The sequence below is a fragment of the Thalia democratica genome, chromosome 8 (assembly GCF_965202585.1).
Source record: "Thalia democratica chromosome 8, ktThaDemo2.hap1.1, whole genome shotgun sequence".
NCBI classification, from domain to species: domain Eukaryota; kingdom Metazoa; phylum Chordata; class Thaliacea; order Salpida; family Salpidae; genus Thalia; species Thalia democratica.
Window position 1 is genome coordinate 23,780,369 of NC_139172.1, and position 26,896 is coordinate 23,807,264.

The 26,896-nt window shown below is 33.9% G+C and overlaps 1 protein-coding gene across 1 annotated transcript; it reads right to left on the minus strand.

Moving 5' to 3' along the window:
• Positions 1–111: 111 nt before the first annotated feature.
• On the minus strand, positions 112–21,010 carry LOC145842739 (uncharacterized). The gene is made up of 21 exons (XM_082950218.1): positions 20,868–21,010; positions 18,958–18,993; positions 18,504–18,679; positions 18,216–18,437; positions 17,904–18,056; positions 17,491–17,677; positions 17,105–17,366; positions 16,774–16,939; positions 14,648–16,627; positions 14,338–14,515; positions 14,060–14,237; positions 3,917–13,976; positions 3,518–3,700; positions 3,143–3,403; positions 2,717–2,938; positions 2,155–2,507; positions 1,704–1,881; positions 1,253–1,414; positions 996–1,085; positions 653–793; positions 112–472 (listed from the first exon to the last, which is right to left on the minus strand). The coding sequence occupies exons 1-21, from the start codon at positions 20,932–20,934 to the stop codon at positions 344–346; spliced, it is 15,384 nt and encodes a 5,127-aa protein (XP_082806344.1). The 5' UTR covers positions 20,935–21,010; the 3' UTR covers positions 112–343.
• Between the last annotated feature and the right edge of the window lie 5,886 nt (positions 21,011–26,896).

A 26,896-nucleotide genomic window follows, 5' to 3' on the forward strand; every position in this document is an offset into this window, starting at 1 on the left:
AATTAGATGTTGAAACTTAACTTTTAGATAATAGTTTAACAACAAGTTAATTTTAGTTTGATAACTGTAGTTAAGTATAAAAGTATATAAACAGACTACTGGCTTGATTGATTGAAAATTACAGTGTCAGTTTATTAAACAGAGAAAAATTACGCCATCATTTAAAGTATGATGCAATAGCAATGACGGAACGAAAGAGACAGTGATAGAGAGGTAATGCTTCCGTGGTGACCCATGGAGTCACACGTTAAAAAACGATAAATTAACAAAAAAAATTAAAAGGAATCAATTAAAATTCAGTCGGTGAGTTTTTAGGTAGTACGTCAACGAAAAGCCACGATGATCATTTCTGGCAAACAGTTTCCGGTTCACCGGTTTCCTCGTTCATCCGACAGGTGCAGCTTTGAGAGTTGACGTTTTTGATGTTGGCGGACATGTAGGTGGTCATGTGGGTGACTAGCTCACCGGATTTCTAAATTAAAAAGTGAATATGAGTTAAAAATACGAGTCAGTTAAAACATTGTTCAAAACACGAGTTAAAGTAAAGTTAAAAAATTTGCAGTTGTCAAAGTTGTGCAACTGTAATTATTTAACATGTATTTTATGCTTGCACCTTAGTTTGTTGAATTTTGTAAAGCTTTAAAACTCTTACCATGTCTTTACCGCTCCAAACAGATCCGTTCGAGTTGATAGCCATGTCTGCGCAACTGTCTTCGCTCGCCTCCACAATTGAGCTTCTGTCTGTTTGTTTGGATTTTTTGGCGAACACATCACCGGAGCTGTAACCGTAAACCTGAAGGAAACATCGAATAGTTAGACTTGAGAAAGAAATCAAAACTTTGAAAAAGGCTTAAAAACATAAATTTTATATGGAGTTTGCTTTATAACAAATAGACGAAATGTTTGGTCAATAGTCCGCGTAAAACATCCAAGTGTTTTATAGATTAAGTCTTTTGACAGTTAGAATCTAAGGACAAAAAAGATAAAAGACTTACCTTGTTGTCTGATGTGCTCTCAATTGATTGAATAGGCATGTGATGGAACTGAACTTTTTTGCTCACAAGGTTGCTTTGAACTTGGCTCGACTAAAGAAAGATAAAAAAATAAAGTTAAAAAACAAATAGACAAACAAGTTCCTTAAAAAATACTATGCAATTGTGGTTGTTTTTTGTTTGTTTTAACGCTATAAACAATGTAATTTACTTTTTTTAAAGTATAAACTTTATTAATATTTTTACAAAATAAGAATTACCATTGGGTTAGATCCGCACATGTCACAGGACAAATGGAGGATTACTTGCTGAGATCCGGCTCTGAAAGGAAGCTTGCTTGCAAAATTAATCGCATCAACTCCGTTGGCTGATACATCGTTTGAACTCAAGTCTATTCTTCTGATCACTTTAGATATGTCACCCTGTTTGAAGTTGAAATGTTATTTTTGTGTAAAGTACTACGTTTATTTTTATATTGTTTTTACACAGCTAGATTCAAGCAAAGGTTTTACATAGTAGCTAATTTGAAAATGTTAATTTATAGCAGGTCAACACCAAGTATTTTTTTAAAAAGTTTATTTTTCAGAAAATTACAACTTTTGTAACTAATGTCAAGTCATTTTACAATAACTTTCAACCTTTAATGTTAGTCTTTATCTCAGCATTGAAAATATGGCTCGCTATTTATTGATTTAAAAAGTTTAAACTTACTCTTCTGCTAGATGAAATCTTTCCTCTCATAGTGAATGAATGAGGCTCATTGTTGGCACCTGGACCTCCATACCCAACAACATAATATTTAGTGTTTGGTAATTCCACAGATGAGAAAGACTGTGAAGACTGCTTCAAGAATTTTCTCAAAAACTTGCTCAAAGAGCGAGAGTGCTTTCTAAAGAAAAAAAATGTATGTTTAAGTATTTAAATGAACACTAACAAACAAAACATAAAAGTTATATGTAACTTAATAAGAAAACTTTAAAATAGAAAAGAAACGAGTCAAATTTAAATTTAACAATTAAAATATTTTACCAAACAAAATAGTTTCAAAAAAGGTAAGCTATTTGAGTATATTAAGTAAAAATTGAAGCAAATAATTGTGTAAACAGATCTTTAAATCAATTTAGGTTGTCTATTTATATAGATTTTTAAAGTTTTCAAAAACCTTAGACAGCTGGATTCTTGAATGACAAGTACAACGTCAACTGATCCAGTTTCCGCCTTAGTTGATTCTCCAACTGCAAGCGACATTCCTGTAGATTCATCAATACACCTCAAGCAGTCGTTTGGCATAGCAATATCCACGCCTTGCAGCTTACAAGTGAGCTGGTAGGCCTTAGCAACGTTGCACATCTGGGCAGCTTCGACATGGCACATTTCTTCAAAGGCAGCTGCAGAAACAACAGGGAAGCAAGACACAAATGGAGATGTCATAGAAGTAAAGAGTGATGAGCAGGCACTTGATGGTTCCGAAGTGTACCTCACCGTGCTAGCAGACATACACATTGACGATGTAACCTGTTTACGTTTTAGTTTTTTGTTAGTAAATACATACTTTTAGCTGTTTATACAAAATAGATCTAAAGTCTACAAACATTAAATGTTCGATTTTAAAGTTATTGTAGAAGTGTTTTTCGTTTATGTTTATAGTTTATTGTTTTACTAGTACACAAACAAAGTAAAACTTGTATAATTGTTTTTTCTCAAAACAAAAGAATAATTTTTACCTCCCAAGATCTCGCAAAGTCTTCAACACTTCTCTCCAGTTCACCGTCGGGATTGACAAAGTCGAAGGCTGGCTCGTTATCGAAGACACCGAGAAGACCTCCAGTTGAAGCAAAGTAGAACGGATTGATTTCAACAGAAAGTAGACCAGTATTTTTGTGGTATTCAACATTCAGGTCATCGTTGAATGTCAGTTTGATTACGCTACCAACTTGTTTGACGTTCTGTAATAATAATAATTCTTTAAATTTTATGTAAACAACTTAAAACTAAAACATTTTTTTTATCAAAGTAACTGTTTCTTAACTACTCAAGAATAAAATAATTGTAATCAAGACAGTAAAACTATTGTATATAATAAATTGTAAATTTAATAAGAAAGATTTTTGTGTACAGTTATTATTAGTATATTAAATATCAAAACTTACAAGTCCCTTTTCTGAAATGATTGGAAGAATAGCATTTTGGTTGTTGTACGCTACATTTCCATTAGAGGTAATGATAACGCTTTCACTTCCGATTCTAATATCGTAGGACGGTGTATCTTCTTTGTAGTTGATAAGGATGGTGAAGTTTCCACTGCTACCATCAGTTGCTAGTATGTGGCTACTTTCACAATCACTCTCAAAGTCAAAGTGACGTCCATCAAAAGTACGGAAGTTCTTAAAGTCCGATACAAATGCTCGTCCCTATTTAAAACAACCATAAGCCATTAATAAGATAGAACTACTTTTATTGAGACGAAAAATAGTTATAGAAAAATTTGAACTGTTGTTTTTTTACTTAACAAAAAATTAATAAACCTTGAATGGAGGAATGTGCTCGATGATTGGCAAGTTCAAGAACGCCTTGGCTCTGTAGTAGTTGTTCACGTAAAGCTGCACGACCGGCACGAACTTGGTGAGTTGATCGATCATCGCGGTGTCTCTCACCCACTCATTGATGTTCGACGGCTCAGGTGAGCTCAAAAAGTCGACGTCGGTCAGCTGTAAAAAAATTTGCTCGCCATCAAATTCGTTTTCTCTACCAGCTGTATTTACGGTCAATGACTTTTTAAAACTCACAAATTCGACGTTAAATAAAAATGATATTTTAAAGTTTTTGCTGAAAACCAAAAAAAAATTGTGCTTTTAAATTTTTATAACGTTTTTTACTTAAACATAATTTGCACGAAATATACTTTCATTAATTTAATCACCGACCTTGATAGAGAGCGGAATCGTGATAACAACGTTGTCGTTCGTCACAAGCACCAAGTCTTCCAACGGAATGCGAATCAGCTTGAACATGTCGCTGATGCAGCTTGAGACGTACTCTCCAGCTCTCTCCACTCCGTCTTCGATGATTTCAACCATGACGTCGCCAGCGTTGAAGCAATCGAGAGCCAGCTTGACTGCGTTGAGCTTTTCCTTGATCACTTGGTTTATGCTTTCAACCGTTTGTGACTTGTAGTGCTCAATGACGCTGTCCAGCGGTTGTGCCAAGAAGTTGTTGAGAACTTCGATGTAGCTAAGGAGATCAACAACAGTTTCTTTTACGAGCTCTCTAAGATCTGATTCTGACTCTTCAACAGTGTCCAAAAGATCACTCACATATTCTTGACTTTGATCTTTCATGTTGTTAACTAATAAGACCATCTTTTTGAAAACGACCAGGACGTTTTCGTCGACTTGATTGCTTCCAGATACGAAGCTTGAAATCGAGTTCACAATATCAATGACGTTGTTAGCAAAACTTTCGGTGTAAGTGTCAAATCTGGCTGTAACCACGCTCAATACATTTTTGAAGAAGCTTGAAAACTCTGGGTTGGCGTTCAACTCGATCTTTATGAATTTTTCGTCTACGATGCTGATGACAGCTTCTGCTATTTGAGTTTCAACGTCGGATAAAGTACTAGACAAAGTCAAACTTGCCTTGTTTTCGTTGACGGCTGCTGCAAGGTTCAAGGTGAAAACACCTTGACTTCCAGAGTCAACTCCTACAAATGCAACGAAACTTTGGCTGCTTTCCTCAACTCCGTACAACAGTTTTACATCTGAAATACTTTCCTTCAAAAGGTTGTGCACTATGTTGCTGATCTCGCTGAGAATTTGTTTCGCGTCAACGGTAACAGATACAGGAGCTTTACCAGGTTGCAACCAAGTCAGCGAGATTGTTCCGTCTTCAGTGTTGTAAATGGTATCCAGCTCCCAGTTTTCGTTGTCAGCTCCCTTGACGTTTGTCAACGATGCTTTGAATCCCTTTTCTTGTCCTTCCTGGACGATCACAAAAGAAGCTTGGAACTCAGTTTCAGTTGACGGGCAGTGGACTTCAACGGAGAAGGCGTTGTTGGCGACGCTGTACTTGCTTTCGAACAAGGGACTTTCCATTGTTGAGCACTCGACGACGAGCGAACCGTCAAACGAATCCGATCCCTTCTTCCAGCTCTTTCTGACGGAGACGGGCGCTTGGAGGAACTCGTTGTCGAAGGTGGTCGTCACTCTTACGCCGTTGCGCCTCTGCAGCACGTTGACCTGCATCTCGTTGCGCTTCGGCAGCTGCACTCCGAAAAGGCTGACGTCGTGGGGATGCGCGACCTCCACGCCCATGTCGAAGCGGTCGGTCCTGGAAGAGCTGGCCGCGTTCGTTTTCACGGCGAGCTTGTACTGGTCGAACTCGTCCACGGTGAGCGTGTAGCTGCACGACGGGTAGGAGAAGTCGCCCGCTTGCCACGCGCTCAACACCAAAGAACGAACGTTGAAGAACTCGGACAGCGGTCCCGTTCGAATGACGCTTTCGGTTGTGTAGTTGTAGCTCGTCGGAGTGTCGTCGCGCGTCATTTTCATTCCGAACACCACGGCTGGGTAGCTGTTGATCTGGACAGATGTTTTGGTGTCCACCATGTTTTCGTTGGATGCGAATCCGTTTTCAAAGTCAAAGTAAACTGGTTTGCTGAGATAGTAGTAGAAAGGCAGCGCTGAAACGAACTTAGCTTTAACCTTATAGCCTTCGCTGTTTTGTTTGAGGCTGAAAGAGCTTTCAATTTTAGTATAGCCCTTATCCTCAAATGCAACTGCTAACGCAGGATTTCTCAAATCGAAAGTAGTGTTCAAGGAAACCAAAAATTTACCACGAATTACATATGGAACGTAACGAAATTGTACCACAGAAGTCATTTCTCCTGTCTCATCGTTGTAGCCAAAGTTTATTAAAACAGCATCACGGTTTTTCACTTGAGCAGTTATTTTTGTTTCAAACGCATTTTCGTTTTCATGTTCTACACCGTAACTTAAATAAAACAATTCATCGGAAATTCCATCGGTTTCTTCGTTAATGACCAACTTCCATCCTTCCTCGAAAGGTTGAACGCTTGCTGTATATTTCTTGTTTTCTGTTCTGTATTCTAAACCATACCTGTCTTGATCTACGTTTTCTAGTGTGTACACACTTACACGGCCACCGTATCCATAATGGACAATGATACGTTCACTATAACTTAGATTTATTTCCGATTCAATGCCGTTGAACTTTGTTTCAACGTAAGTATCGGAAACGTTCGCTTTAATCATGACATCCAAGTTTACTAGTTCAGAGTTTACATTAATAATAGCTGTTCTTGAGTCTTCGGAGCTATCGTATGAAACTGAAGATGCAAAGTCAAAGGTGTACAGTGTTCTAATTATTCTAAGAGGTCCATTAACATTAACTGAAGTAGCAAAGTGACCTAGGTCAAATTCTGTGACAGCCTCAAAGGTGAAATTTTTGTTGATGTTTCCAGTTGTTTGAATACCATTTTCAATGCTAGTAAGTTCTACTTCGAAGTTATAGATTCTTGGGATGTCTAGCATGCAGGATACTTTATTTTCAGAAGTTTCAAACTTGAAAATTTCATCTTCATCCGCTTGCAGAAGAATAGAAGTATAAGGTGTTCGGGTATACTTAAAATTGACAGTGTCTTGATAAATGAACGGTAAGTTTTTAGCTTCAAGGGTGACTTTTGTGCCTGAAACTTCAGCATCAGCTGACATAGGTATTCCATATCTTACTAAAGCTGCTTTGGCAACATAACTATCTGAATCGTGTACATAGTTTATTTCCATGTCTCCTTCTACGTATTTTCCGAAGTTAGTTGAAGACTTAAACGACTCGAGGAAACCGTTGACATCATTTTCTAGGTAAAAGTCAAAACTTACGTCACTGTTCGGTATAAAGCTTTGTTTAAGCAGAAGCTTGTAGTCCAGTGATTTTTCGTCGATGTAAAAAGTTGACTGCATGTCTACGCTGGAATCATCCGTCGAAACCTTCAATGAGTGGGAGTTTTTGTTGGTGTCCTCATCGTATGAAGCAGTGTACGACAACTTGTAGTTTTGCGGGTAGTCTCTTACTCGTCTGGGTAAGTCGAGCTCCACGTTCACACTTCCGTGTTTTGCTTCAAAAACGAAAAGTGACTGTTTGTTTAAGTCGACCTCAAAAGAAGCTTCTGCTACGTAGCCTTGATAAGTAGCGTATTTGGGGACGGCATCTATTTTCATGTCGAAAAACTTAACTACCATAGGGTAACTGTACTGGTAGACTTTGTACATAGAATCTTCAACTTCATCAGTGCTTGTAATTTCTCCGAGGTTAAAAGCGAATGCGTTCTCTTCGTTGACAGTGTATTCGACCTTGAGAGCCGCAGGGTGGTTGTTGTAATAAAAGTTAAAGTCGTTGACTTCCGAATCTCCGAGTTTGAAGTTCACCTTGAGCTCAGCGCTTTCTCGTTTTTTGATCATGAGCGAACCGGTGAAGTAGTTGTTTTTGTCATGCTGAGAGCCTTCGCTGAAGTTCACTTCGTAAGTGGTGGAAAGGTCGTCGTTGGCTTTGTTGCCCGACAGCACGACCAGCCTTCGCTCGCCGTTGTAGTTTTCCGTGATGCTGAGCTTGGCTTCTTGCGAGTTTGACTCGGAATCGGCCGTGAGCGCGTACCTCATGTAGTTGCCGTTGTTGACGGCAGCTTCAAGCCTTCGGTAGTAGTCGTACAGTTTGAAGCTGACGGTAGACGTCGTTGACGGATCGATGAACTCTCTCAAAAACTCGTTGTTGTGGTTGAAGTCGAGTTTGAAAGCGACGGAGCCTTGTTCGTGGTTGACGTTGTAGAACGATCGAACGTTGTAGTACATGTCGTTCACGCTGTAACGCCCGGTAAAGTTTTTAGAAGCCATGTCTAAACCAGCGTCAAAGTTAAGGTTTAGTGGGGTTGTGTAGTGAGTTACAAAGTTGTTGACACTCACAACTATTCTCGGTGTTTCTGAAAAGACGTCGTAATCGAAGCTAATGACAGACTCACCTTGCTTTTTAGTTGTGAATCTTAAGTCAAAGTTTCCGAAATTTCTGTTGAGACGAGTTGTTAAAGAAACAGCGGTTGGTACATACATTTCTAGTTCAGGAATGCTGTGAGATAGGCTGAGAGTGGAATCGCTGTTTTCGTAAGTAAGAGTTCTTTCATCGCTGTCAATTTTCAATGAAACTTCAAAATCTCTTGAAGAACCTCTGAAAGATAGTGAGACCGTACTGGGGAAGTCTTTGAGCTCAGGGAGTTCTTGTCTTGCTGTATAAATGTGGTTTTCAGTGTCAAAGTCAAAGCTTATCAGTCTTTTAACGTCGTCAACTGAAACTGAAAGTTCACCGTTTGTTGTCGGCAAGAGTCCACCGGTGACACGCACCTCTACGTCATAAGGTATGAAGTATGGAGTCAGTGCTTCGAAGTTGTGCTGGAAGCTCAATGTACGGTTTTCAACATCGACGGCTGCGTTCAGCGATCCTCTGAATTCGCTGACCAAAACCGTCAAGTCCGCTTGATAAGGAGACTCGAGGAAAACTTTAGTAGAAAGGCCGAGCGGAGAATAAATCATGGAACCCGAGCGGAAAATGTTGTGCTCAATATTGATATCAAAATCGAAATTTCCCTGCATGTCTGTTTTCCTGCTGGTCTTTACGATCAAAAACAGGTCGTTAAAGTTAAGCGTGAGCTCTACATCAGCCAAGCTCTTGTATTCAACTTGAACGTTCATTGATTTAGGAATGAAGTCAATTGGAAGATCGTGTTCCAGTGAAAATTTAAGCTGCTTAACGTCAGCTTCAACGGTCAGTGTGCGGGTATTCTCGTCGAGTTTCAAAGAAGATGTCATCTTAGGATTTTCGTACCCTCCCTCGAAAGAAGCTTCGAACGAAGCTGACTTGGGGATTTCGTCGACGATGCTTTGCTCGACCGTGACAGAAATGCTTCCCTGTTCAGCAGCGAGCGAGCCGATGAGCTCAAGCGCATTTTCTCCGTTCAGCTCAACGCTCAAAACACTTTCGCTTGCGGACGGTTTGAAGGAAATAGCAACGGTCGACGCTTTTCCTTTCACAACCTCGATGTCAACATTAACTTCGTTGTCTGGAGACTTTGTTAGCTTAAAGCTCAGTTCTGAAGGCAGAACTTCAGTTTCAAAAAGCTGGTGGATTTTTAAGTCTACCTCATCAACGGTGATTAAGCCCTGCACAGAAGCGTGTTTCTCTCCGTTTATTAGCAGCTTTATTTCGTTGTCTTCTTTGTTAAATGAAAACTCGGCTTGACTTTCAAAGTTTAGTCTCGCTGATTTGATATCTGCAGAAGCCTTGAGCTTTGGTATTGGACCTAATTCAAAAGCTACTGACGCTGTCTCTTCGCCGTAAGACGCAGCTAGAGAGGCAGATGTTTCTCCTACACCGTAGTTACTAACGAATTTAAATCCCATCGAGTTTGGAATGTCCATAGCGTTTAGAAGCGAGTTTTCATGTACAAAGGATGCACTAAAAATTAAGTCGGAAGGCGAATATCTCTTGTATAAGTTCAAAGTGTGAGAAAGTACTTCTTCACCAAAAGTGACGTTGGCGCTGATCAAAACGCTGCCTCTATCACATTCACCGAACATACGTCCTTGCAGATAGTTTGGAACTTCGTAGGCCTCTAGCTCCTCGATATCGTGAGACAAAGATCCTGACACAGTAACAGATTTATCGGTGAGTTCCCAGCCGAGGTTCAAAGCGACGGTGTTTTGAACATCGTCTCTGTTGAAGACCAGAGTAAGGTCTTTTCCGTCTAATTGCGCTTCAGCCCTCAAACTGAACGGAACTTGTAAGCTCTTCCATTGCTCATTGTCGTGTTTCAACTCTGCATAGACGACTTTCTCATCACTGTTTATACCGTTTTTGAAAACAAAAGTCAAATCATCCGAGGTTGTTACTTCCATTGTGGTGTCTATCACAAGAGGCTTGTTGGCATCACCGTTGTAAGTCATAGTTATTGAAATGTCTTCTAACAAATCCGGATTCCATTCTTGTTTCAACTCTGCATTGATGACGTGAGTGTAGGAACTGTCCTCTCTCTCGGTTACAAGATCTGCATCGAAGTTTACCATAGTTTTTCTTCCAAGTATGAACTTGTACGACACCTGAGGATCGACAGTGTCTACTTTACCGGACAACTTTACTCTTCTAGGGAAGTTCGGAGAATCTTTGACAAAGCTTTGAGTCATTGCAAATTCTGTCGCGTAGAGGCCGTCTTCAGCTTCAATTTCGTAGCCAATTTTAGCGTCTTTGTTGTCCACGCTCAGACGAACTCCTGCTTTCAACCAGTTTTCTTCCCTAAATATCTTTACCTTCATTTTTTTAGGAAGATATTCTGCAAACAAAGATTGTTCGTGCTTGTAAATAATTTCAGTAAATTGGGAGATAGAATCTCCATCGTAGCTGAGTTCAATTTCGACTTCTTCTTCTCTTTCTCCCCACAGACCGGTCGCAGTAAGGAAGAATTCCGAGGGCAACAACTCATACTTTCCTTCAATTCCCATCACAGTCGGGATTCCGTACTCTTCCAAGATGACGAAACTGTGTTCAACTTTGAAGATGAGCTTTTTGGAAGCGGTGATGAAGTCGAAAGTCACGTCAATGCTTTTTCTTTCCGTGTCGTACAGCACGCTGATGTCGAAGTCGGATCCGGTTTGAACAACTTTGACAGACATGTTCGCAGGAACACCGTAATCGAGCATTAGACCAACGTTGTGTTCAAGCGAAGTGTAGAACGAACTGTCGTACGGGTTTTTGGTCAACGCAAAAGCCACGTGCTGCTTTTCCTGCCCGTAAGTCCAACGAAGCGTAATTGACTTGTAAACAATGTCTGATTGCTCATCGGATCCTGAAATGTCGATGCCATAGCTGAAGTTCTTTGGCAGCCACTCTTCTTCGAAATCGTGCTCTCCTCCAAGCTGGAAGTTCCAGTTGAACAACTCAGCTCTCAAAGAAATTTCAGCGTTGTTAACAAAAGTAACGTCTTCTGCGTTGAGCCTAGGGTACTTTCTTGTGACTGTCGTTACGAGTTTTGTTTGAGTCGACGCGTCGTTAAGATTGAGATGAATCAAGTTTCGTGACTCGAGCTGAACAAACGACGGAACCTTCAAAAACATTCCGGTTTCTGGGTTGTTGAGATTGTTTTCAACAGTAATGACAAGTATGTAGTTGTCATCATACAGTTGCGGAGCTACTTTAATAGAAGCAGTGTATGGTCTCAAACCATCCGTATCTAGAGATCCAGAAATTTGTGTGTACTGTCTGGGAACATTCTTGAACTCAATACCTAGATCGAAGTTCGGCTCGCCCATTGAATAGGCGACAATACCGCTATTTACTCTTGCACTCGTTGTGAGAACTCCTTCGCTAGTAATTTTTAAACCAGCATCTAGGCTTAGGCAAAGAACATCTCTCACATGACCCAGATTTAGAGATGCTGCAAGGTATCTTGTGCTGCTAAAAGAAGAAGCTTCTAGATTAAAGCTTATATCTTTTGGAATATAGAGACTATCATAGTCGTTACTGTATGTATATTCGTACAATTCTGTAGAAAGACCCACTTTATCGTTGTAAGAAGGTTTTCCAATAACCATTCTTAGTTTTTCATTATGGACCGGTCCATCGTCACCTTTGTAAGACGACACATATTCGTTGGTGTACGCGTCAACAGTAATAAAAGACGTGTTCACTTCTAAGTTAGTGTAAAACTGAGCAAAGATGTTTTGATAGTACTTATCTTGGAATCTAAACTCGTTAGGTTGAGGATAAAATCTTGTTTGTTCGTGCACATACTTGTATTCATCGTACTGTACGATCATCAAGCTTTTCACGTCACCAATCGAAAACTTGAAAGAAAGTACTTGTGGCAACAGTTCATTGAAGTTTTGGTTGAACACGATGTTTAACTTGGTGAACGGGTTTGCATCTAGATCGAAAACTGCCGTGGCGAGTTTATCGTTTGCTTTACTTTCGAGTATGATAAGCGAGGGCTCAAACTTGAATTTAAGATTGTATTTTCCGTACATTATTTCGCAGTCTGAAGAATAATCAATGAGCATATCCACATAGTAAGGGGAAGTAATAGTGTGGTGGAAGTCAACCGAGGTTGTTGATTCGTTCCAAACAAGTTTCAGGCTTTGGGTCGACTGATCGTCAGCTTTTCCAAAAAGTTGGTAAACTTGGTCCTGATACTGGACTTTAAAATTAAACAAACCCATGTATCCTTCTACGTTTTCAATATTAAACTGATTTGTGTCAACATCAACACCTGCAATAACTTGGACATTTGCTGGGTCCAAATTAACAGCTACTTTAGTGTGGGGTATGTCTGCACCTACTATTTGTTTATCTCCGCCAAGAACAGCTACGCAGTAAGGATACTTGTCTGTGTTCTCACAATGTGCATCGAGAAAAACCTGTTCCTCGTTTATTTCCAAAGCAGTGGAAAGTTTGTTGTTTTCAGAATCTAGCTCAACCAATAATGAAGTTTGTCTTGGAACAACAGCAAACTGCGGGATGTCGTTGCTTAAAGTAGCAACAAATCTGCCTTCGCCGATTTCGACTTTCGTTGAAATCTTTTTGTCATCAACATTCATTTCTCCTTGAACTCCGTCAGAAGTTTTAGACAAAGTAACCGCGAAAGACTCTGGCAGTTCGTTAAACTTGTCGTTGTCTACCACAAACTCAATTTTGTCCGCTGCGTTTGTAATTTTAACCAGTATGACGTCAACGTAGTTAACTACGTACTTGTTATCTCCTATAGAAAGAATCATGCTGTTTTCTTCGGGTATAAATTCAGTCAACATTTGGTTCATCGAAAGCGTTACTTCTTTGTTGTAGCTTTCGACGTTATCGTCATACGATAGACCGAATTCAAATGCCTTGCGGTTATCTTGCTCGTAAAAAGAGTTAAATTTAATCATAGAACCTTCAGTAGTGTAAACCGTTTTAGCTTCAACATGTTGGAAGTAGGGCAATGCGGTGGTAGATATTTCAATACCAGCTTCAAATCTCGAGTCCTCGTTGTTTTGGATGTTTGTGCTGTGGGTAGTAACTAGTTCAAAAAACCTGTTTTGACTCCACTGGTCGGCAAACTCAACCCTCGTTCTAAAGCGACTGCTTTTATCCAAGTTTTCTAAGTCAACATTAGCCGAGTACTTGTTACCTAAGGCCATGAACACTACTTCACTTTCAAACCCTTCTTCTGAAAACGAATGGTCCAAGTTTAGTATTGCCGGGTCTCTTATATAACTGGATCTCAGCGTGTTAGTGCTTGTGAAACCGTCTCCTGGGTAAGTGTGCACTGAACGTAAGTCCAAAATGATCTCGTCCCCTCCCCTTACCTGAACCTCAACGGCTTTTTTGTTGACAAGATTTTGTATTTGGGCGTTGGTGTCAAACTGCATGCCGCGACCGCCATCCAGTTTACCCGAAACTCTGTACACGCCTGCAGCCGTCTGCTGAATGTCGTTGATGAGCTTCAGCTTCAACCAGGGCGTCGGGATGAGAAGAACCATCGACTTGTGCAGCAGGCCGTTTTCCTCGGTGCTATCTTGGAACAACACTTTCAAGTAATCGTCGTTGTCGACTGAGAGGCTCATCAGCACGTTTTCGGGGTCGAAAGCGAGTTTCCAGTCGAGCGACTTTCTGTAGTCGAGCTCGCTCAAGTCCAGCTGAAACTCTCCGCCGACCGACGTTCTCGAGTCGGAGGATCCCTGCGTGCTGAAGACGTTTTTCACGCTCACGTACTTGCCGTTGCTCTTGTCCAGCGCGTTTTCTCCGTACGCGAACGACGCCGTCGTGGTGACGGCTTCCTCGGTGACGGCGTTGTCGGTGCTGAACTGCGCGTTCAAGCTCGGGTACTGCGACGAGACGAACTTGAAAGCCATGCTCTGCTCCTCGTCGGATATCTTTCGCTTGTGCACGAACTTCACGCTGATAAAATGAATTTGTAATAAAACATTTCTTTCTTAAAAAAAGTACTTATTGTTTATATTATAAGCAAAAAATCAAAAAACCTTTCTTCGTCTTGACCCATTGTTGAGTATTTAAGAGTAGCCGCCCAGTTGTCTGGTTTGTTTTTGACATACAGCGCAACGTCTGCGCTGTTTTGGTAAACCCCCGGAATTGCAACTAGAGCGCCTCCTCTAACTAAGAATCGCTTGCCTCCTTCGTTTGATTCGTCGTAAAGACCAACTAGAAAAAGTTGCTTGTAAATACAATTGTATAAATAAATTTTTAACTTTACTGATAAAAATAATTCGGTTTATCTATGAACAAATAACGTATTACAAACCTTTGAATTCAACTGGCTCGCTTAGGAACCCGATGAAGGACGAGTTGAACGAAATGATCTCTGACGGTTTGTAAGCTCCGGCAACGTGAACTTCAAAATTTTCACCGAAACCAGTGGAAATGGTCGAGTCCAACTTCAAGCTCGGTGTTTCTTCGAGCGTACCGTCGACGAATGTAGTCTAAGTTACATATTTATAAGCTAAGTAGATTAAACTTAAAAAAAAAATTAAGTTGTTTTCAAAACCAAGTACAAGGCGAATTTTAAATAACATAAAGTAATAAACATCAAAATAAAACACGAGTCTACTAACTTTCATTAACTGTTGCTCAGTTCCATTGTTGTTCATGTTTACGACAACTTCATGACTGTTTCCAACTTTGTTAAACTGCGCGCTAAGCTCCTGGCTGAAAGTTTCTCTTCTTTCCCACGGATACGTGATCGATGACGTAAGCCTCCCTTCGTCTTTGCTCATCTCAAACCTCATCTGATGACGTAAGTTACTGTACTCGTCTGACGTATCAAACACGATGTCTCCCATCAAGTAGGCGGGCACGACGCTGTCTTCGTCAGCAACGTAGTCGTAGCTCATGTCCAAAGAGTAGTATTCGCGACCGGGTGCTGAGTTGAAGTATACCTGGTAGAACGTCACTCCGTTTTGAGGAAATAATGAGTTTTCTGAAGATTTTATTTCACAAATTTCTTCACCAAGGAAAAGATCGAAGCAATTTCGTTGTACGTCAACGTCTTCATAGTAATAGTAACGATAATCATCAACTTCTTTAAACTGGTTTTCAACCGTCTTAAGCTTGTGAGAAAACTTGAAAACAGGGAAGTAATGTTCTGGTGTTCCAATTCTCATAGAAAACCTTCTTGAGCTGGTTAAGTCAGCAACTGCAGAAAGCTTCCACGAGTTAAGAGCGCTAGATTCGGTTTGAATTCCTGTAGTTGTGATATGAGAATCAACTGTCATTGCTGCATTGAAAACGACTGATGCTCTCGGATAAAACTCTGCATTGACTGACAGCTTAGGACTTGTGCTTAGGAGAGCGCTTAGGTCCATTTTACCAGTTCCGTAAAAAGAAAGGTTGGCCGTTCCGTTAACTACCATTTTTAATGGTAGACCAATCATTGTTGGCAAAGTAACATCTGTGCTAATCAACATCATATCTTTGTGGTATCTGAACTCACGGCCACTAGCAATGTCACTGACAATAGATGACACTTCGTCATTTACCTGTTGGTAAAAATTTGGGTATTTGCTGTTTCCGTATTTCATTTCATTTCCAAACATTCTCATGTACCAGGAAGCGCTGAACTGATCCTTTTGCACGTTTGACTTGTACTTGTTAGTGGCTGCTTTAACGTTTGAGTCAGAAGCGAAACTGTCTATTTCCTCATCTGCTTCGGCATTCTCATCTTCTTCCTCAGGCTCGTTGGAACCGAAAATTTTACCGATCCCGGTGTTTTGTAAGAAAGTTTTTTCTTTCATAATGTCTTGCAGAATATTCTCAACTCCTTCAACACGACCTCCAATTTCGAAAATGTTCACAGCTTGCCCGAACAGTTCAAGAGTTAGGTTTAGGGACGCAGCTCTTGGAACAAATGACTTTGGTGAAAAAACTATGTTGGCATCACCATTAATACCAGCATTGAGTACTTCCGAAAAGTAAGACGTTTCATAGTTGTGAGAGTATTTTCTTGGGTCGAGGTCGTGAACTTTCATAAACTCAGCTTCAACTAGGTACGGTTTAAGATAACCTTTGAGAGGATCGCTTGAAGAAATAAGATTTCTTATGTGGGTTGATACAAAACTAGACATTTGCAAGCTAGGCTCATCATCCATCATTACAATGAGATTTGACATAAAGTTTGTAGTTGGGCACTTCATGCTGGTTAAGTATGCGTTTATGCGTATCTCTGAATCTTGGTTAGAATCAAAAACGAGATTTTCAAAAAACTTAGTGGATCCACAAGGCATTCTTCTCAGAGCTTGGATGGCAGCAACCCTTGTTTCGACGTCGTTACGGTCTTCGGTTGCACAGGATGCAACAGTACTGACAGAGTTTGCGGTACCAGCGTTACCAATAGCTCTCAATGCAAGAATTATTTCTTGCTTTCGTTGGTCGTTAGGTGTGAAGCAGTTGTTACCCAGCTTCTTTTCAAAAAAACTCAGGGCATCGTTTACTGAGGTATGTCTAATACAATTTTTTTGTGAGTTGCAGATTCCGTAAATAACTGATCCAGTTGTCAAGTATGATTCTTCCTTCAATCTACCAGATTCCAACACATCCTAAGAAAAATATTTATTAATATGATTATTAATTAGTTTTGTTGAAATAGTTTTTTATCATAGAAATTATTTATTTATACTTCTTTAGCAATTGAAGTACATATAGTCATGTTTATTATATCGCTCTAATCACAGCAATGACTAACTACGAGTCCTTCCAACATTATAGGTGTTGGGTTTGAAACCAAGTTGATGCTAATAAGCCAGTCAAGGGAAGCTGAATCGTCCAATACGCCTTGAGCAATCAGTTTCGCACCAAACTGCACACATCCTTCTTCGCCGCAGTACTTGAGTGCATCCGTGAATACGTGCCTGATGAAAACAAAACTCTTTTAAATTGTATTTTCTTTAATTGTATAACTAGCTCTAGTTTGTGTTTTCAACTAAGCTAGCGTATCTTAAAATATGTGAAAATGTTTTTTGTGTGCACATTTTCAACTTTTACTAACTACATAAAATAGCTCTAAAAGCTCATACTTGATGACGTCATTATGAGTAGGACAAACGCCTTCAAGTGATTCGTACGCTTGAGCGATTGCCGCACCATCCAATTGTCTCAAGTGATAAACCATATGATTGAACTTTCTGCTCATCTTATTGTAATCATAGAAATGTTGATGGAGGAATTCACACATTTCAAAAAGGTAGCTTTTGATTTGAGAAATGTCATTTTGCTTTTCAGAGGTAGATTCTTCTTCGAATTTTAAATCACTTTGACGTGTTTTGTATCCGGAGTTAACTGTAATATTTTAGCTTATTCAAAAATTCTTAGTTTAACTGTTTACCAAAAAAAGATTTAAATAAATATCAACTTAATTAAAATTTTATATGATAGCTGATTTTTGTTATATATTTGGACTTACTATTGTTAGACATGATTGGTTCTCTATCAACAAATTCAACAGTTTTAGTAGCACTAGTTCTAGCTCCGTTTTGTTCCGAGCTGAAAGGGCGGAACACGTGCTCTTCATGACAGTTTACTTCAGTAATGACGTCATTCTTGATTGTTTGAACACACCTTTGTTCTTGGTGCATGAGACGCTGACGTTCCTAAAAATATATCGTTTTTGATGAACATTGATAAATTTATAAACAGTATATAAGTTAATGGCGTTTTAAAGAAAATTTAAAACAGGTTAAATTATTACAAAAAATAATTGTTATTTTTACTTTAAATTTTTAAGAAAGCTATAAAAGTTTTGTTTTACTGATATTTAATTTAACGCTCAAAAAAAACTATTTATTTTTAAATTTAGAAAAATTACAAAAAGCATACTGAATCGCTGTCGTAGGAAGTAAATTGAGAAAATAGCAGCATTTTACTCTGTTCTTGGCAAGTTTCAAATTGTTTAGTTTTAGTTACTTCCCTTGTGTTGGAATCCAAGTAGTTAACATCATAACTAGATAAACATTCACCACTGATATCAGTCTAAACAAAAAATACTTGTGAGTAATTTTTATTTGTATTTTTCAATGTAATAAATTTGTTAAATGATAACATTACGTAAAATTAAGTAATAAGTCATTTTTTAGAAATATCTGAAAAATAGTATAACTAAAATAAGCTAAAATAGAATAAACAGCTCACTTCTTTGTACATTCCAGAATCATGGGACGAAGAACTCTGTAAGGAGGACAAAATACCCTTCTTAATGTTCAATGCCCACTCTGGGTCCTCGTTGGACGCACAAAGCTTACCAATTTTGCCATCATTGAAAGCATAGGTGAGAGACTCAAGTTGTAAAGTCCTCGACCAATCTAAATAGTCCAAATATGGCTGATCTGGATTGCTCATGTTTGCAAACAATATCTGTGAAAGTTTAAAGCTTTAACAACTTGATGCCAACAGTTTTTAAATATATATTTATTAACTTACGCGCAATGTATGCTCACAAGGACTTATTATGTCCAACGCACACTTGGCTTGGATTGTTACTTCACTGAGTTCATTGAAATTTTCTTTTGATTGAAAAAACGATGATTGGACATTTGCTCTGTAGTTGTAGTTGTAGGTGTAGCCAACTTCGTAGTTGAAGTTTGAGCTCAATGTTTCTAAAAATGTTTTTGGTCGATAAGTAATACATTGCGTAAGTACTTTCACATTTAAATGAAATATAAACTGAACTAAAAAACTTTAGTAACAGATTTTTATAAATGTAATAAATATGTTTACTAATCAAGTATGTTATTTAAATAGTTGTAACAAAATTATATTGAATTTCGTAAGAAATGTTTTGATTGCTTTAAAAAATGGTGTTTGTACATAAATTAGGTTTAGAATAACAAAAATGTAGAAATATTTTTAAAGCTTAAGATTTTGTATGACTGACCTGGACATGTTATTGAGCATTCTTTATCCACTGATTCTGTAAATTTTTAAAAATAGTATTAGTAAAAAAATTATAGACAAATGTTATAAAATCTCAAAATCTTTTTTGTAAAGTCAAGATATTTTAATATATTTCGACTATTTAATTAATGCTAAACTAATAAATACTCTATAGAAATGTCGCTATTAAAATACTTATAAACTTTTAAATAGATTTCATTTCTATATTGTTTTGCTCAAGTTTATTACGTTTTTTGTGGTTTTTATTTACATGATATTTCAAAATTTAAGCACAAGTTTGTTGAAGAGAACGAAAACTAATTAAGATAAATATTTTTTCATTTGTAATATTTGTTTTACGGCAGCGTTTTCTCTCACAGCAACCTTTGCTCCGAACGCACTTTCAGATAAGCAAAAGTTCATATCTACGAAAAACAAACAGATGCGTCAAAACAAGTTTGATTTGCGATAACAAAATAAACTTTGTTATTTGTGCAATTTTGAACTTAACCTTGTAAACATTCGTTTAATTATCAAATGTCATCAAATTTATTTTTATACAGTGTTTCAGTTATGAACAAAGTGTTATGAAATTTTTCAATCACCATAAACTTGTTTACAGAGCAAAGACCAAAACAACTGTAAGAAAAAACACAGTTGCAATTAAATTAGTTATGTAAAATGGTTTTTGTTGATTTATATAAATTTTTAAAATATTTATTTTAAAATAATAGTCGAAATTATTTTTATGAGAAAAGTAATACTTTAGTTTAAAAATAATTGTTTGTTATGATTTTTAATTTCCAGTAACATCATGATGTAATTGTTCAATAAAACAGCTGAATACAAATCTTACAAAAATTTAAATCTATCAAATTTTTGCATATTGCTTAAAACAAGTCTGGTTTGCGAGTGAAAAACAATCTTTGATATTATTTTTTTGTATTTTTTAAACTTAAGCTTATAAACAATCATTTAATTGCTAAAACTCATCATTTTTAAGCTTATCTTTTAAACTAGACTTCATTATCAACTATATGTACAACTTTTAAAGACTCTCTTAAATGTTTTTAAATAAAGCTAAAACATTAAAACATTACGACAAAGTTTAGCGATTTTAAGTTAATGTATTTTTTACACGCTTGTACTTTTTCTTTTTTTATTTTAGTTTTTGGTTGATATAAAAGTTTAAAGCTAAAACTCAAAAAATATATTTATAAGCTAGCTAGTTACTTAAATTTCTATTTTTTTTTTATGTTTCAGAGTAGTTGTATATTTAGAAACTTTAATTTGAATTATTAAAACAAGCTGTCATTGTTTTAAGAAAAATAGCTAAAAAACAAAAACCCTTAGAATGCTATATATAAATATATATTAAAACTTTAAAAAGTTTCTGCAAACAAGTTTAATTTTCAAAAACAAAATAATAATTGATATTTGCGTAATTCTGAACCTAACCTTGTAAACAGTCGTTTAATTACTAATTCTCATTAAAACATTTTTTTTTCTACGTACTTTAAAAAAAAAATATGTACAAACTTTATAACTTATATCTAAGGATTTTTTTTTTATTTAGAAAATAATAACTTCTAATTTTGACCTTTTTATTTACTAATTAAAAATATAAGTTTATAGCAGTAAAATTGAAACAGTTAACTTCTAAAACAAAAAAAGGGTATTCAATTTTTTTTTAGTTAGGTTTCACTTTAATTTAGTTAATTTTCTATAAAACTTAACAAATTATAAACATAAAACACTGAGTCTTCTACCCAAATAATATTTAAAACATGTTTCAAATTTGTTGCAAAATATAAAAAAACATTAATTTTTTATAAAGTAAAACTTTAATCATGAAAGCTTAAGATAACTTAAAATTGTATATTTTACTTTAATAAATAAAAAAATGCTTACTGGCTAGCCCTCTACTTATTAGCACTCCTAAAACGAGTAGACTAATTGTTAAGGCGTGAACTCTCATTCTTTTTGTTCAGTTCTTCTTGAATTTAAATACTTTATATTCACTTGTTTTCTATAAAATGAACTGATCAACTTTGTAAAACTTGTGTTTGACTTGGAACAGATTTTATTCCTTATATACGGTGAAATTGAACTTTGATACAGAGCATGTGACTTAAAATAATGTTTTGAGAGAGAAGTCGCAGCTTCAAAAAAAAATACAACCGTAATTGCATAATGCGGAGCAACTAAATCAATTTCGAGAACATTAAAAAAATGTTTTTTATTTATATGTTTTAAAGTCTATGGACTTTGAAACGCATGAAATTGTATATACGTACGTATGAAGATATAAATAAAATATATTAATATAAAACAATTATTTATAATTTATGTGTTTGTTCTTTTTTAAAACAAGATAAATTATCACACAAAGCTTTTTTTACTAGTAAAATTGGTGTAAACCATTATATAGACTTTTTTTGTCTTGATCGTATTAAGTCAAATAAGTTGTTTATGTTTATGGAGCTTATATAAAAGAAGTTTAACTGTTTAATTATTTGGAAACGTTAAAATTATAATTTCACAGATTTTAGTCTTAAAAAGGTCATAATAAATTTAAAAGAGTAATAAACTTTTTGTTTAAACTAGAACAAACATTTTATAACAAATTTGTTAAAAACATGTACATTTGAAAACTATTTTTTTTGTGGAATATTTATGTAAAAAACTTAGTATGTATAACTTTTTTATTAATTTTTTTTTTAATTATGTGAGTAAGCTATATTATACAAAATTAAATAACTGGATTAAGAAATAAACTAACAACAAAACGTTCAAAATTTGTTATGTCACAACTATAAAAATAAACTCAAAAAGTTATGAAAACGTGACAATCATAACACATTAACAGTTAAATATTTTTAATTTAAAATGTTAAAAAGAATTGTTTAGCTTATGTATTCTATTAAAACTATTCAATTAAAAAAAATTTTAAAGCTTGTGGTCGTAAAACTGGTTAGTTTAATTAAATTTTTAGAACTGAAACTTTTTTAATTATATGTAAATAAAAACCGTAGAGTAGAACAATTATACTTAGAAATTTGTAGATAATAAATAAATAATAGACAGATATTTTTAACCTTTATCAAATAAAAACAAATACTTTTGTTAAAATTAATGCATTTGTGTACTAACCTTGTTGCTAAAGCAAATAAATCAAAGTACAAACTAATAATTGTAAAATATTTTCAATGGGTAAACAATTAGGTGATTATTTGTTCAACTATTACTTAATTCTATTTTGTCGTTCACTTAACAAGGTAATTTAAGTATGATAGCTTCTAGATACTTCCTGATTCGCTCAACATCAACAATTTCACTTATCGTTTAAAGCAATTCTCCTAGGAAATATTACCTCATTAATTTTTATTTGTCATTTATTTAGCAATAGTCTCATATAAACAAACATGTTTTAAAATGTATATCTAAATGAAAAAACATATTATGTGTCTGTAAACAAAAACTCGATTGAAAACGCAAAAAAAAAAAGATATTGTTGTATCTTATAAAGGTATATAACTTTAAAACTCAAAACTTTTAACATTTTGGAGTAAAATTAAAGCTGATATGATACTTGAAATTTAAGTTTTAATTACTACTTAAAATAAAATATTTTATAAACTATTTAGGCTAACTATGTAATGTACTACATTTTATCCTAATTAGTCTGCCAACTGCCATAAACTGGTTTCTAAACTATAATAATTTTAAAGTTTGATAAATAGTTTCTGACCTAAAAATATAAACTATTAAAATAATTTTATTATAATAATAAATAACAAGCTCTTTATAACTGTAAAGACGAAATTGATTAATAAATAATTGGTTTGTATTTTTTCTGAATTGAAAATTAAATAAATCTTAATTTATAACTATTTTTATTAACAATTTTATCATTTTTTCATATTTCTACTATCTATATAAAAAGAATTCTTAATATATTAAACTTATTTAAGTAATTTTCAACTTTTAAATAGTGTTTATATATTTCACTCATTGCGTTAATTTTTACATGATTTTCGGTTGTAAGTTAAAGTTTTAATTAAAATATATTTATTGTATACAGCTAAACATGAAGCTTAAAGTATGTTTTATAGATAAAGGAAGCAAAAGTAAATTAAATGCAACAAAACGTTGAAAAAAAGATATAGATCTAAACTTTTATACTAATTCTATTGCTTCATTAGTGTAGTAAATATTTTGTATTAGATAAACTTATGTTATACAATTTAAAAGTATATAGATAAAAAATATCTAACTTTATTTAAAAAATTTAACTTGTTTCATTTTTTTAGTAATCAGAAAAATATTTCCAGTTTTCCACAACAGTTTATTAAACGACAAAAAAATACGCTCAAAATATTTGGTCCTAGGACCTAATGCATGAAAAAACCTTTCGGTTATAGAGTCCTACACCACGGTTACCTTTAAACGTCTTGTCAAGGCTTTACAAAGCATTTTATCATTGATCTTTGTCATTTTTTGTTAAAAAATTTAAATAGATCCTTTAAAGTATAGTGCACTCTTTTTAGTTTAGAAGTTAATTAATAAAAAACTATATACAACAATAGTTAAGTACAAAAACATTACATATTAACACCAAGTAAGAACAGTTTTTTTTTCATCGAATAATAGTTGAGTGAAATTTTCAAATATGATTGATCACCATATATATTTATTAAAAAATACTCGCTTTAAAACCTTAAAAAAATTATATTTTATGTAAGACAAAAACTTTACTTAGTTTAAAATGTTCGATGTAATTTGAAATACGCACGTTGCACAAGTAAAAATCTTTATTAGCAAAAATCGTAAGTTCCACGCAGATATTGATTAAGATTAATTGTAAAAAAAAATATAATAAAAAAAGAAAAAACTTATTTTTTTTAATTTAGGTTGCATAAAAACCATTGTAATTAATTTATTAGAAAATTTATATAAATATTTAATACAAGTTTACAGAATTTTTTAGAACATGTGTAAATACGCATGGTTTTGTTTATGTAGAAAAAGGAGGTAGAGATAATTAGAAAATCAATAGAAAATAATTATTGCTTACCTTTGTATAATATGCTTATAGTTTGGTCTAAAATTTTGAAAATAAGTATAATTTTACAAATAGTTTTAGATTTTATTAAGATAGTTATAGTATATTATGAAACAATGCTAAAATTAATAAAAAACTATACTAGCACTTTATATTTCTCTATAGATTTCTATAGTTGTTCATTTAACCTTTGTACGACTACTATACCGAGATTTTTCGTTGAACAAAAGTTATTCAAAAAAAACTCATAAAACGGTTATTTTTATTTACAATAAATAATCTTTGAAGAATTTTTTTTGTTTAAAAGTACTTTAACTTCAGTAGATAACGTAGGGATTTTAAGAAATAGTATGCTTACTAAACAAACTGTATAAAATGTATACACCTATATTAACAAAAAAGCTGTTTGTTTGATCACCGGTATATGTTATAAAGTTTTAATACTTAAATACAAAACAGTTTTTTAGCATTACTTAAATCCAATCTGTTTCAAAATTTACTCTTGCCTTAAAGTACAATTTTAAAGATGATTTTTCTATTTCGATCATTTGGACAAAACTAACCTTTGCAAAAACAATTAAACAATAAATGTTACTTTTATTGCTTTACCACATTGAAAACTATAACTGATTGACTGAAAACTAGTATTATAAAAAAGAGTAAAGGTTTAATAAAATGTTGTTTGTGATATATCAAGATCATTAAAAAAGTATTTTGGAGTATCAACTTTATAAATATTATAGATAAATAACTAATTTAAGCTCAGTTGTTGTTTAATACAAGTGTTTGTTAAAAACATGAGATAAGAAGTTAAGAAATATATATTGTTTTTGAAATAAACAACTACTTTCTTTTTATTTTAGAAAGTTATATATTTTAAACACAAGTTATTATTTGGTTACAATATTTATAGAAAAATATAGTTTATGACTTAACCTTAATTGTATCATATACTAAGTTAGCTATCAATTTAAAAAGCAAAAAATTTCAAAAGTTTTGTATTTGTTCTGCCATGAAAAACAGCTATTGCTGCAACAAAGTTAATTTGTGAAGTTAATTTAGAAACGCAAAAAAAAGAAGAAACTATCAGAAATGTTTATAAGTTATACAAAAAGTATTTCTTAAAGACTATAAAATTTTTAAAATAGTGGAAAACTAAAGAAGTCTGCAAATACATGATTTCGGGTAAACAAGCATTTTGCTTATTTGCATATATTTATAAAAAATAATATTCCAATGACTGGAAGTCGTTGGAAAAAGTAAAAAGAGCAAACAGGAGTTAAAACCAATATGAACTCTAAAATTTTTTAAGGTAACTTACTGCTGAGATTTTAACCACAAAAGTTAAGCGAGTACACTGTATTACGCTTTGTGGTATTTTTAAGATTGCAGGCTTATTGGTTGTTTGCAGTTGTATTTAACTTTTATTTTATGCACTAGTCTAATTTTAAGGTATTAAACATCATGTTTGTTATTTAAAATAGTCGAACTTATCATCTTAATTTTTTTTTTATAAAAAACTTGTAGTATAACTTTTAAAACAAAAAAGTTTTAATAGTACGAAATTATGGTTTAGAACTTTTATTTTGTTAGTTTGAATTTTTTTAACGTATCATTTTTAAAACTTTAACGTATTTGTATTGGTCACTAACTATGAAACATGGCTTTATTAAAACATGGCTTTATTTAAAGTAAGGGCTTTTGTAATAACAACCAAAAAATTTAGAAAATAAATTTTTTATGTAAAAAATACTCTATCCTAATGATTTATTACCTTCAAACCAAGTTAGTAAACGCATTACAAAAAACAGGCTTAGGCATGTAGAAAACATTTAATAACAAAATAATCATTTTTTTTTTCTTTTTAATAGCAGTTTTAAAAGTTTTTTTTTTTTTTTATAAACTATTTAAAAATTATTTCAAAATTTCCACTTTTCTTTTATTTACTCATCTATATAAACATAGCTGTTTTGTGACTAAACAAGTATATAATAATTTTCTATAAAAAATTATCAAGTTTGAATTAACGTTAGCGTAAAAAATATTTTTTTAAGCGAATTGAATATAGTTATTTAAACTTATACTTAACTAGAACAAAAAAATTCTGATTGATTTATTCTATAAAGTTAGTAAAGTAAACAACTTAATAAAAGAAGTTCAACTACTTTTATTTCTTTAAATTGTTGGTGTATTTAAATTTTGCAGTATTAGTTATTAATATTACACCATGTAATTTTGTTAGTAGCATTTAAAATGTTTTATACAGACTAAGATAGGTTTACTTTTTTAAGCAATGAAACAGACTAGTCTAACAAATAAAAATAAAGTTGTTACCATTTTAATATTTCTAAGTATATCAATAAAATACGTAATAAGTACGTTATAACAAAAAAAATTTCGTTTTACTTGATTTTCTCTTTTTTGTATTAACCATATAAAAACATTATATTAATTAAGTCTTACAGTTTTATAAAAATAATTCGTAAAAGTTTGTTCTAGTTTAGTATAAAGTAAATCTTTAACTTTGATAAAACTTTGTACGATAATAAGAAAGACTATTAATCAATTATTTGAGAAAAAATTGTTCAAGTTTTTCATAAGTAGAGATTTTTCATTTTTCGGATTTTTTAAGTTAAAAATACTACATAGCTTTTATTATTAAATGTATAAATATAATGCAAAAACTATCATAAAAAAAAAAACTACCATACTTACTTTTCTATAACAATACAATATCATAATAATTTAATAGAGTAGCAAAGTTTAAACATATGGTAAGCACAGAATTAAGAAAAATAAAATATCTTAAAATGTTAACAATTTTACCTTAATTTTTTATAACTTTATTTAGTCACTTTTAATCTATTTATCGTCT